The sequence below is a fragment of the Amblyomma americanum genome, chromosome 7 (genome assembly GCF_052857255.1).
Source record: "Amblyomma americanum isolate KBUSLIRL-KWMA chromosome 7, ASM5285725v1, whole genome shotgun sequence".
Taxonomy (NCBI): Eukaryota; Metazoa; Arthropoda; class Arachnida; order Ixodida; family Ixodidae; genus Amblyomma; species Amblyomma americanum.
Genome location: NC_135503.1, coordinates 4,583,715 through 4,595,197, shown reverse-complemented (window position 1 = coordinate 4,595,197; position 11,483 = coordinate 4,583,715). Strand labels below are relative to the sequence as shown.

At 48.4% G+C, this 11,483-nt stretch overlaps 1 protein-coding gene across 1 annotated transcript; it reads left to right on the top strand.

The window, feature by feature from the left end:
* The first annotated feature begins 5,565 nt into the window (after positions 1-5,565).
* On the top strand, positions 5,566-11,299 carry LOC144098313 (uncharacterized). Its single transcript, XM_077630856.1, has 2 exons — positions 5,566-5,762; positions 6,403-11,299. Exon 2 carries the CDS (start codon positions 6,463-6,465, stop codon positions 11,014-11,016), a length of 4,554 nt encoding a protein of 1,517 aa, XP_077486982.1. The 5' UTR covers positions 5,566-5,762; positions 6,403-6,462; the 3' UTR covers positions 11,017-11,299.
* The last annotated feature ends 184 nt before the right edge of the window (positions 11,300-11,483 follow it).

Here is an 11,483-nt window from a genome sequence, read left to right as displayed (position 1 = left end):
AGACACCTGGCTGGTCAACATTCCTCGTAGGCAACTCACCCGCTGTCGATGTCCGGCGCAACTTCCTTTTCAGGCGGCGCGACTCAACAAGAGTGAAGCTGCTGCTGTCAGAATCCATCGCTGTCGCCGTGGATTCATCAGACGAATCTGGAAGCTCCACATCAGCACTAGAGTTGCCACCTGGTAGAGCCGCAGTCTTGTCAACGGCGACCACGGGTGAACGCAGGGGTTGTACTCCCGCCATCCCGAAGGATGACGAGGACACAGTTCACGCACAAAAGCAAAAAACTGCAGAAAAGTGGAAGAGCTCAAACAAAGAACGTTCGGCACCACCACTTCTTCTTCTTCTTCTTCTTCGCCGCGTACGTGGAGTTCAAAGTTAGCGCGAGCCGAACCGACCCCGCTCAGCCGTCGTCGAGCAGGGATGCGGCACCTCAACTGGAAAACAAGGCGCGGCACAAGAAAGCCATCGCATTAAAAACCAGCGCCTTAAGAACACAGACAGAGGACGAGACGAGACACACTCGTCCTCTGTCTGAGTTCTTAAGCGCTTGTTTTTAATACGATGTATCACCACCAACTCGCCCAATCCTCAGTTCTTCTTCAAGAAAGCATTAGCGTTCATGAAGCGGACTTTGGCACTGGCAGAAAATCGCATGTGCCTCACATGCTTGCATGGAAACAGCCAGCAGTAATTTTGCAGTTCGCACGTACCATGTCCGGAAGCTCGTCGCGACTAAACGACTACATGCTCGAAGAATCCGCGAGAATAAATGCACATGGTTGTGTTCTGATGACGTGGAACAGTCGCAGCGCTCTCTAAATTCTCGCAGGTCTTCCATCACTCATACCAGGTCGCAGCTGCAAGCAACGACGGCCAGGCGAAGCAACGGCCAGCAGAAATGTGTACATTCACTCGGCGCATTCGCACTCTTAGTAAACAGTCTCGTAATCACTACCCACATTGTGCTCGCAATTTAGGCACGCTGTCACCGCCATTTGTGCTCGCGAAAATTCTGCGCCGACCTCTGACGTACCCGGAACACCCTGCAGAGCACCCGAAGTAATGCGTAAAAAATGTCATATGCTATAGCTCTTTTTTACCGGCAGATGAAATGTTCATCTTTTAAATTTTAAGAATCTGCCTCACATTCATGCCAAAAGCAATATGTCATTTTTAATTTCTTTTTCCTTTTTTTTTTGACGCGAAGACGTGCTTCACCACAATACACGGAGGAGGAGCAACCTCAAGGCCGGAAGCGTGTATGAGCCTCTTCCGGACAGACGCGGACGCTTTTGCGGAGATGAGAAAGTGCCCTGATTGCAATTGATTATCACTGCACATAGGGTTTAAACCCCCGCGGATTCGAGCCTAGCGGAAGCCGAAGGGCCCCCTCAGCCATCACCACAAATGCGTTTGGAGTACTGATATGCAGCGCGAACTCAACTTCAACTGGAGGATGGCTGCTTGCCGAAAGGAAACAAGCTTCCAAGGTGACCAGAAAAAGCAGCGCTAAAAAGACACAGACGAGACGACAAGGACGGGCGCTGGTCTCGCCTGTGTCTTTTTAGCGCTGCTTTTTCTGGAAAATGTGTACCAACTCGCCGCATTGACCAACTTCCAAGTTGACGAAGCGGATTTCGGCACCCCGCAGAAAAGCACTGAGCGGGCCCTAAAGAAGCTCCACAAAGGAAGAGCAGGAGGGCAGCGCACCCCACTTCTCGACCAGGCGTGTCGAAGGGCGCTGACAAAAGTCTTCTCCGCCACGTCTTGAGGTTGGGTCATCATTGGATTTTCCGGACAACAGGATTGTCTCGCTCCTGTGGGCCCGCGTAATTGGCCGTCGCGTGAATAGTCTCTATATTTTTTCATGATTTTCTTGTGAGGACTAATAAAAGGCTAATATAAGCACAACTGGTTTTTCGGTTTGTTATTTTGTATTCTCCGGCCGCCCGCAGAGGAAATACACACCTGTAGCACTGTGTTTAGGCCACATTCTCACAGCCGGCCTCCTCTACGGCGCGGCGCCGACGGAGCCGAAAACCGCGGCAGCAGCGGAGCGGCGCGGTGTTCCACCCAAAAGAGGCACCGGACACCGGCAAACCTTTGGGCGGGCGCTCGCTTCTCCCACGTGACTCTATGTCAGTGCCTTTATTTTTTTTTCTCCCGCATGGAAAAAAAGAACGGCGGCGGCGGCGGCGCGGTCCGAAGGAGATGCCCAAGGTGTTGTGAAAATCGTCTGTCGTCTGCTTGCGATGCTTTGCTTGAATATTATTGCAGAAAAAAACAATGCGATCTCGCAAAGTGGTGGCAAAAGTTTGAAGTTAGTTGAAGAACTTTGCGCAACTACACAGTTTTTACAGCGAAACACCGCGCGTACAGCACCAAAACATATTTATACGAATATAGCAAGCTACTATTAAAGCGCTGCGCGCACTGCAGTCGCATTATTCTGGCCAATATGAACTAAATCGAGCATATCTAGGGGGTAATGAAGTCTGATATCAATACAGGAATGGTTCGCCAGGGCTTGCTATATTGGTCTTTATACTAACGTTCGAGAATTAGGCTAGCAAAACAGTTTTAAGAATATTTTGCCTGCATCGGCTAATACACATGCACATTTTCAGATTTTTCTCGATAGCAGAACTCAATGAGTGTCTGAAAGAGATAAATCCGTCATACTAGTAACATTCCATACCGCATCTTTTTGCGGACATTCCTGTCTGTTTTAATGCATTTTATTCTGATATGCATCTGTGTGTACAGCCATGTCTATCACAAATGCTTGTATATTACAGTTGAGTATTTACTGTATGTGCTCGAACCAGCCAATGTTTTGTTGAGTAAAGGGATGAATTTTTGCCCAACGTTTTTATCTCTCTCTCTCTATCATGTAAATAGAATGTAACCACGTTTCTAACAATTGAAGGAGTGTGCTAGGCGCGTAAAATGGGTTCAGTACTGCTGAGGGTCGTGTGGCCTACTCTGCAGTATCTATTCAAGGGTAAACTTGAGTTTCAGTCCGGTGTGCGTATATGACATTGAAGTGATTTTCGCACTTGGCGATTTCAAAGCAACAGCTTTAAGTCAGATGACAAGCATATTTTGACTTTGGCCAATGCGATGGTGTCTCCAAATTAGGCTCGGGTCGTTTCCGAAATGTTGCCCATCCCACCCCCGGAATTTGACCTTGATTTGGACCAAAATTTATTTTCAGGCTAATTTCAATGTGCTCGATACGATGGCAGTCTCTAAATTTGACCTCGGCAGAGTTGGACCAACCATATTGAGCGTGCAACCATAAGTGAGCGTGCCCGACACGATGACGACCTCCAAATCTGGTCCGGGCCATTGCCAAAATGCTTGTGCTCGACCTGTGGTATAACCATGATTAAACCCTGCCTAACTTTCTTTTTCGCACTGCACAGTCGATTAATTAGTTTAGACTGACTAGCTAGCTTTATAAATATTAACTTCTTGTTCGCAGCAAGGTACCGTCCGAGTCATTTTTTCTTCAAGCTCTAAAAGATAGCGCGAGAAATCCAAATACAGATCAGTGGTGCTACTTGAGCGCAACAGATATGTAAATTCGCTTCTCGTATATCCCCCGCCCAATGCAAACACTAAACTCATCGGAGACTCGTTTACCTGGAACGCTTCGTATATTTCCAAATGAAATAAAATCGTCATCCGCTCTCTGCTCCTTGGCAGCGGGCGCTTTTTGCGGCGCAAGACACGTGCATCTCACGGCGGAGAAAAGGAAAAAAAAAGGGGGGGGGGGGGGGGGGGGGCTTCATTTCTTGCGCCCGGTGGTGGTGGTGGAAACTTTATTAGACACAGCGGAGTTTAGGAGGACGCGCAGGTCCTTGGGCACCCGCACGGCCCCACTGCACTCAAACGTTCATGTCCCGGAGGCTCATGACGCTGGTAGCCCGGCCTGCGGCGATGGCTTGCTTGGCCGGGTCCTGGGAGCCCGCGCACCCACGCACCGGTCGAAGCCGCGACGCTCGCCAGCGCCATCTCTCGCTCGCAGCAAGCAAGCCGTGGGTCACGTGAGGCGCGCTCGCGCTGTGACTGGCACGTTTTTTGTGGGGCGGGGCTCCGTCGCCGCCGCTCGACGGAAACGTAGAGCAGGGCCCAGCGGCACCGGCCGCCCGATTTGGGGGGAAACCGGTCCAAATTCGTCCGGTGACGGAGGAAGCGAAAAACCGGCTGTGAGAATGTGGCCTTACTGTTACCAGAGTACCGGGAGCATCGCCCGTGCACACGCATTGATTGGTCCCGATGAGGAAGCCGAGCGTCCAGTTTGGATGAATGGATGGATGGTAGGAGCGTCCCCTTCGAAACGGGGTGGTGGAAGTTACCGCCATGTTCGGCTTTTTTCTTTCTTTATATTTCTTTAACGGTCGATAAATTCGCCATTTTATGTGAATACATTTTTAGTCTTACACTTCTAATCTTCTGTCATCTCTCTGCTTTTGAGCCACTGATCTTCCAATCGCTTCTTGCTAACTCCCCCCGCAGATTCATTCACATGACCATTGTTATCGCCAACACTAGGGCCTCGGGAATCAACGTTTCTAGATTACCTGCTAAGTAACGTTGTCGGGAATAGAGTTTCTTCTACTAACTAGAGGGAAAGCTGGCGGCGCTGCACCGAAGCCACCATGGGCGCACAAAGCATCATGGGGCGATGAGCTACTTGGTATGGGACAGTCGGTTTTTTTTATGGAGAGAGAGTGGCGTTACTAAGATGTCTCGTTCCGTCCACGGCGCAGACGACTTTGGCGCAAACGTAGTGCGTAAAAGCCATAGTAGCAAAAACGCAAAAAAAAATGGTTTCTATTTTTCTAAGTGTCACTAAAAAACCTCTTAAAGTGTTGAAGCGACAAATTTTTTTCAGAAACATAATTCTTTTTAGGAAGGTGCCTGTTAAGCACGAAATGTTGGCTTTTGTTGTCTGCAATACCTGACCGATAGGAGAGCAAGCCATCGCTTGTTTTGGGCAAACTTTATATTTACATGCTCAATGAAAACTCCCATAGGCGGGCGCTAGAACTACGGCCCTACAACCTCCCGCCTCCCGTTTTCCTTTCTCACTCCGTAACTTACCGTTTCCCACTAAAGCCCCTTCCTATGTCCACCCTCCCCTACACTAGAGAGAACGCCGAAGGCTCTCGAGGCTCCGGCCGTCCAGACAGCACTGGCGCCGCTCCCTCTACGTGCAGACAAAAGGTGCAAACGCGATTGGCTTCGCCAGCCGCAAGCGCCTTCCAAGAATCGCTACGCGGGACATTGTACCCCGCCAGCCACGCGAGGTACCGCCTGGTGCAGAGAGGAGACAGGGACGTAGTTTATTGAGGGGCTTTACAGGGACGGGGTTGTCAGCATACCTGGACCAGTGCAGGCGTAGTACGTACACGCAATGACCACAGACAGCTAGGATGCTGCTAAGCGATTTTAAATTTATGCGCGCTTCGTGACGTGCGAACGAAGCGCTGCCACGACAGCGGACGCAGAGAAAGCGAAACCACGGCGATAATATCAACGTCCATTTGCTCATTTTAGCCGAGCACGCGCGGTTGGATCGTTGCTGTGATTTGCTATTGCACAAGTCAACAACATGGTGTGCGTGCAGTCACTTGTCATTCCTCCGGCTGTGTTGACGAAGACCTTGGTGTTGACTACGACAGTGTAATGGAACCGGCGAGCCTGACTGCTGAGGATTGGTTCAAGTGCTAACGCCTGACAGCTTCACGTAAGCAAAAGCGCTGGTTCCTTGTGCTTGGTTTCAGCGGTAGCGCCTGCGAATTGCGCGAACACTTTCGCGCCATAGGCTACTGCACGCCGTTGTTAGAGGACTTGCTGCGATTAAATGCTTATATTTGAAGCATTGTTATGGAATTTTGTGTAACCGTGATATATTTCGTGCGTAATAATAGCTGTAACAGCTAGGTCGTCTGTCAACGCAGCCGCAGCTAGCAGATCGGGTAAATAACAGTTTGCTACATGTGATGATTAAATACTCAATAATAACTATCTAAAGAGCTCTACCTTCACTAAATTTTATGCTTGTGTTCGCTGAGGGTTTGCTACGTTAAAGCAGCTCTCTTTTATTATTTTTTTTTTTGCGCAAGCCGTCGCGTCCGAGCTCATCATGAAACGAGATCTGTATTGCACTTCTTTTCGAGCGCGCAGGTTTCAACTAGCTAGGTGCTTTTTTTAAGTGCGTTTCTTTGTTTATATCCGCTTATATAACTGAAATAATTTTGAAACTAAGGATGCGAGAAAAGCCTGTGCCGTAATGATGCGAGCGCCGTGCCTTGTGCAAACTTGCTGGTATTGCTTACATGCTGGACACTGTCCGACCTGTGTCTTTTTCTTCCCCACAACAACAGGTGCATGGACTGTAGTTTCTTGAATTGACAGACGCAGGAGCCTGGTCTGTGGCCACAAGAATGGACGTTCCGCATCTTGAGAGCCCGGAGAAAAGGATAACTGGTCCGCAGTACTGCAGCACACCCATTCGATCAAGCTGCGCACAAGATGATGGAGCGGCCGATGAAAGCGACATTTCCACATTCCTGTCCACCTTGGATGAATTTGTGGAGCGTTGTGACAGCTTCCTTGTTCCGAACCGATCAACCCCATCAGAGCACGATGCTACAGTCGTGCATGCTCAAGTCGCGGTGCCAGGGAGGAGGGACTCTGCAGCTGGCGCAGAGGTGAACTTACAAGAAAATTCATGTTCTATTCAGTGTGATTGCTTTGTTGAGGGAGACAATGTGGACTATGGCGAGTGTGTGGATGAAACCGAGAACGACACAGTCTTTGGTGATTGCAGCGAGTGCACAGAGGCATGCAGCCCTGAACCATGTGATTCATGCACACAAAATGCAATTTATTGCTCAGGACAGATCTCGTGGAGTGATCAAGATTATGCTGACCACTTGGGTGGTGATGACTACTGTCAGAATTTGGAATGCGAACAAGGCTATGACACTTGTGGAGTTGTGTACCAAGAACCGGGTTCTAGTTTTACAAATCCAGAGCAAAGGAAGTCTCAGAATTCCTTAAATGAAATGGGAAAAAAGCGCACACATATTGCTCTTTCATTTTGTCAGGAGAACGCCTATGGCTATAGAACACATGGCAAGGAAGAAGGTGAGCAGTCCGAGCAACATGCCGGGAGCTTTGATGAAAGCTCTGAATATCATGAGGAGCCAGAAGTGGGAGGAATAGAAGAATTCAACTACCACAGCCAAGGAAACTATGAAAACTATGAAGGGGATGATACCCTTTACCCTGAAGAGTGTCACAAGGCCAATCACAGGGACGATTGGGAGGAACACCACTGTTTTGACAGTGGCCACCGAGGGCAGGTTGATTTTACAGCTCATAAAAGCCCAGACAATGTAGAAGGCTCATCTGTTAGAAATGAGTTTGAGCAATATGATGGCCACTTGAGCAAAAGCTATCAAATGCAGGATAGCTTTGGTGTTGATAAAGAAAGGGAAAAAGCTAGCCTTGTGTCTTATGCCAGCAGTGCTTTTAATTCAAACCATCAACAACTGGAAGAGGCACAGGTGCAACGATTTACAAAGAGTTTTAATGGCAGCTGTGAGTACAGAGAACATGAAGAACCAAAAGAGGCTCAACTTAAGCGGTATCAAGAGAGTTTCAGTTCTGGTTGCAAGGGCAATAGCTGCCATCACTATGAAAGGTATTGTGAAAGGACTTACAGCAAGGGATTGTGCCAATATCCTGACCATTATAACAAAAGTTTTGCACTTCAGGAGGCTTTTACATCTGGTGAGAAAATAGAGCACACAAGACATGTGCCTCGTACCCACTCTGAACCAACCCTTGCACAAAGCTTCAACCATCAGCAACTCGAGAAAAGAAGTAAGCCATGTGGGACAAGCTTTCAGGGCATTCGTGTTATTGATGATGAATTTGCATTTAATAAACATGGAGAGGAGTCGGACAAAGGAAATGAGCACGATCTACCCAGTTTCACTTATGGTTGCCAGAGAAAGGACAGCTGCAACCCTGAAATTTATTTGGAGAGACATTACAAGAATGATTTGGACTTGTATCCTAACAACTATAGCAGGAGTTCTGCACCTTGGAAGGCTTTTGCATCTGGCATAAATAACAAGAGCGCAAGATGGGCCTCTTGTACCAGCACTGCTGGCAGCTTAAAGCATCAGGAAATAGTGGAGGCAAGAAATGAGCTCTGTGTGTCAAGCTTCAACAGCAGTAGTGTTATGGATGATGCATTTACAGATAAGCAATATCAGGAAGAGCCAGAACAGGAAGCAAGAAGTGAGCTCTGTGCACCAAGCTTTAACAGCAGTTGTGTTATGGAAGATGTATTTACAGTTAAGCAACATCAGGAAGAGCCAGAACAGGAAACAATAAGTGAGCTCTGTGCATCAAGCTTCAACAGCAGTTATGTTATGGAAGATGTATTTACAGTTAAACAACATCAGGAAGGCCGAGAACAGAAAACAAGAAATGAGCTCCCTCCATCAAGCTTTAACAGCAGTTGTGTTATGGAAGATGTATTTACAGTTAAGGAACATCAGGAAGAGCCAGAACAGGAAACAAGAAGTGAGCTCTGTGCATCAAGCTTCAACAGCAGTTGTGTTATGGAAGATGTATTTACAGTTAAGCAACATAAGGAAGAGCCAGGACAGGAAACAAGAAGTGAGCTCTGTGCATCAAGCTTTAACAGCAGTTGTGTTATGGAAGATGTATTTATATTTGAGCAACATCGGGAGGACCCAGTACAGCCAGAACATAAACTTAATGCTGGAAGCTTTAGCCGTGGCCCCCACAGAGGTGATGGCCATGTTTCTGAGAGGTGTTTGAAGGAACTTCACGAGAAGGAATCGAACCAGTACTCTGAGCAAGAAAATTTGGAACGCAATTTTCTCCCCAGCAATGTTCATAAATCAAACTTCGGTGCTCGCATTCCACCTTCTGTTGGCAGTGTTCGTAGCTCTAATAATCTAGTGTGTTCATCTGGGCACCATGCACAAATTTTCAGTTGTAGTTCAGTTGCAGTTGAAAAGAAAAGTTCAGTGTGTGCTGCGGCTCATGATAAAGTGTGCAGCTGTGACGCTAACAACTCACTTGAAAAGGGTATGTCAGAAGGTTGCTACAACCTTTCACCTTCAGAAAAGAAAGGTGATGAGGGTGAAGGTTCAGCAGCAAATAGCAAAGCCCATGTTATGCAAAGCAAAGTTTTCAGCCCAATCCCTGACCTTACAGCACCAGATAAAGGTAAAAATACAGAGAGCAGATCGCACCCATGGCTCCGAGAGGCTGATGTGGGTAACCCTGCTTTCTTTACGGGCATTGTACAGGCAGCCCCTGATGACTGCATCAAAAGTGCAACATGTCGCAGGGATGTGCAGGCAGCGCCCATTTCCCACAACGCTGGCAGTGAACCTGGGCCTCCTTTGCCAGGTGTTGAAAATGACAGTGCTGATTCTTTGCATGATGGAGAACCTGGGGATTCAAATTACGTTCTTGAATGCAATTTTTTGGATGAAAACAGAGGAGCCCTTGCTGTTTCGGAAGACAGACTTAATTCAGAGGTAGCCGCTGTTGAAGATAATGCAGCAAACGCTGTAGCACGTATTGCCAATTCGGACCAAGCACCTACTTCAAACACATATGAAGTGTCTGACAATATCTGCAATGGCACAGAGTCGCACGATTTTACACTGATTGCAGCCAATGACTGCACAGCATCAAGTACGTCAAAGCACGATCTGTCATCTCCATCACAATCGGTCATGTCTGAGGATGTCTTGGACATCAGTGTTGGGATCGATGAGGATGACACATTTGTTGCCGAAGTAGAGTCTCCTGTTGCTTCAACAAAGAAAACAAAGGAACAACAAAGGCCACATGTGCAGACTATGGAGTCGAAAGCCGAGTCACCAATGCCAGTTTGCAAAGTCTTGATAAAAGATGAACACACGCAGGACCCTCCAGATGTCTATGCGCAGCCCTGTAGCTCTGGCAGTGCTATGCTTGCGCCACCCTTTTCGGAACAAGCACCAAGCAAGGTTGAAGCAGACAGTTCTAGAAATGAGGACATGCGCAAGAAAATAGACAGTATTAGACGGCAGCGAGGGCAGCAGTCAGAACATCGGCTGCCACACAGCCATGAAGACCTCCATGCACAAGCAAGCTGCAGTAGAACGGTTGGTGATCGAGGTGTAGAACACCAGGGGCCAAGTAGTGAGGCTCCAGGGACAAAGCGCCGTGCTCCATTTATGAGTGAGAATCCGGAAGAAAACATGGACAATGAGAACCCAGAATGGGAAGCTGTTCGTCGACTCACCACGGAGGAAGAGCGATACCAGGCAGTGAAGAAGGTGTGGCACAACAGCAGTGTCCCAGACCCTCACCAAGAACTGACAACGTTCCACTACAGGCGACATTTGTTGGGCCTGAAACACTCTAACACGCCTGCTCGGAAGTGCGGCAAGCGTAAAGCATCGCACGACTCTTCATCGGCGAAGCCGGCCAAGCGCCAGCGCTTCGACACAGACATCATAGACCTGAAACTAAAGGAACTCGAAAGAAAGAAGGAGAAAGACGTCACGAGGGCTCACGACATGTTCAGGTACGGCATGGACATGCTTCACAGGGACTTCCGAATAAACGAGGCACAGTCCTCACGCTACAGAGGCCGGCCACACCACAGGAGAGCACGCACGGCGCCTTGGGACTTCCGCTACTACCAGATGCAAGAGAGAAGGATACACGAAGAGTTCATGGCCAGCGCGCAGAGCATAAACAGCGCGTACTCGGTTAGAGCGAACAAGCTGCTCAACGCTAGGGACGAGGTGCGACGCTTCGACGCCTTCTACGCTGGCCTGCAGGACAGCGACCCGCGGTTGCTGTCTGAGCAACAAATCAAGGAAAACTTGAAGCTTGAGGAGCTGCTGGGACGGTTCAACGTGGCGTATGGGGCAGCGAAGGACTAGCTGCTGGTCCGCGCGTTCAGTTTTGAGTTACGTGTTGAAACGTTGTGCAATATATAATTTTTCATTTGCTTTGCTGACAGCGCAGTGATTGACACATGCAAGTGTGCAGCTCGTTGATGTGATAGCGCCAGAAGCCGGACATTTTTATTTTTGTCTGCAGAGGTGTCTGTTTTTTAATGTTTTGTGTTATGTCAGATCACCATGCGCTTCAGTGGCTTGGTATCTGTGTGCTGTACCTGATTTTGGCGCAGAAATCTCCATTGAATAAAAGCCGTTTTCTGGATTTGTTGCGAACGGTTGCTTACCCACATTTAAACACTGGCCCGCCGCGTTCTCTTGGCTTTCGCGCTCGGTTGTTGTTGTTGTTGTTAGCCTATCAAAAGATGGCACATACCCACACTGGGGGAACGGCCAAGAATCGGGTGGCCATTCACCTGAATGCAGTTAACAAAAAGGAAAAGCACGTG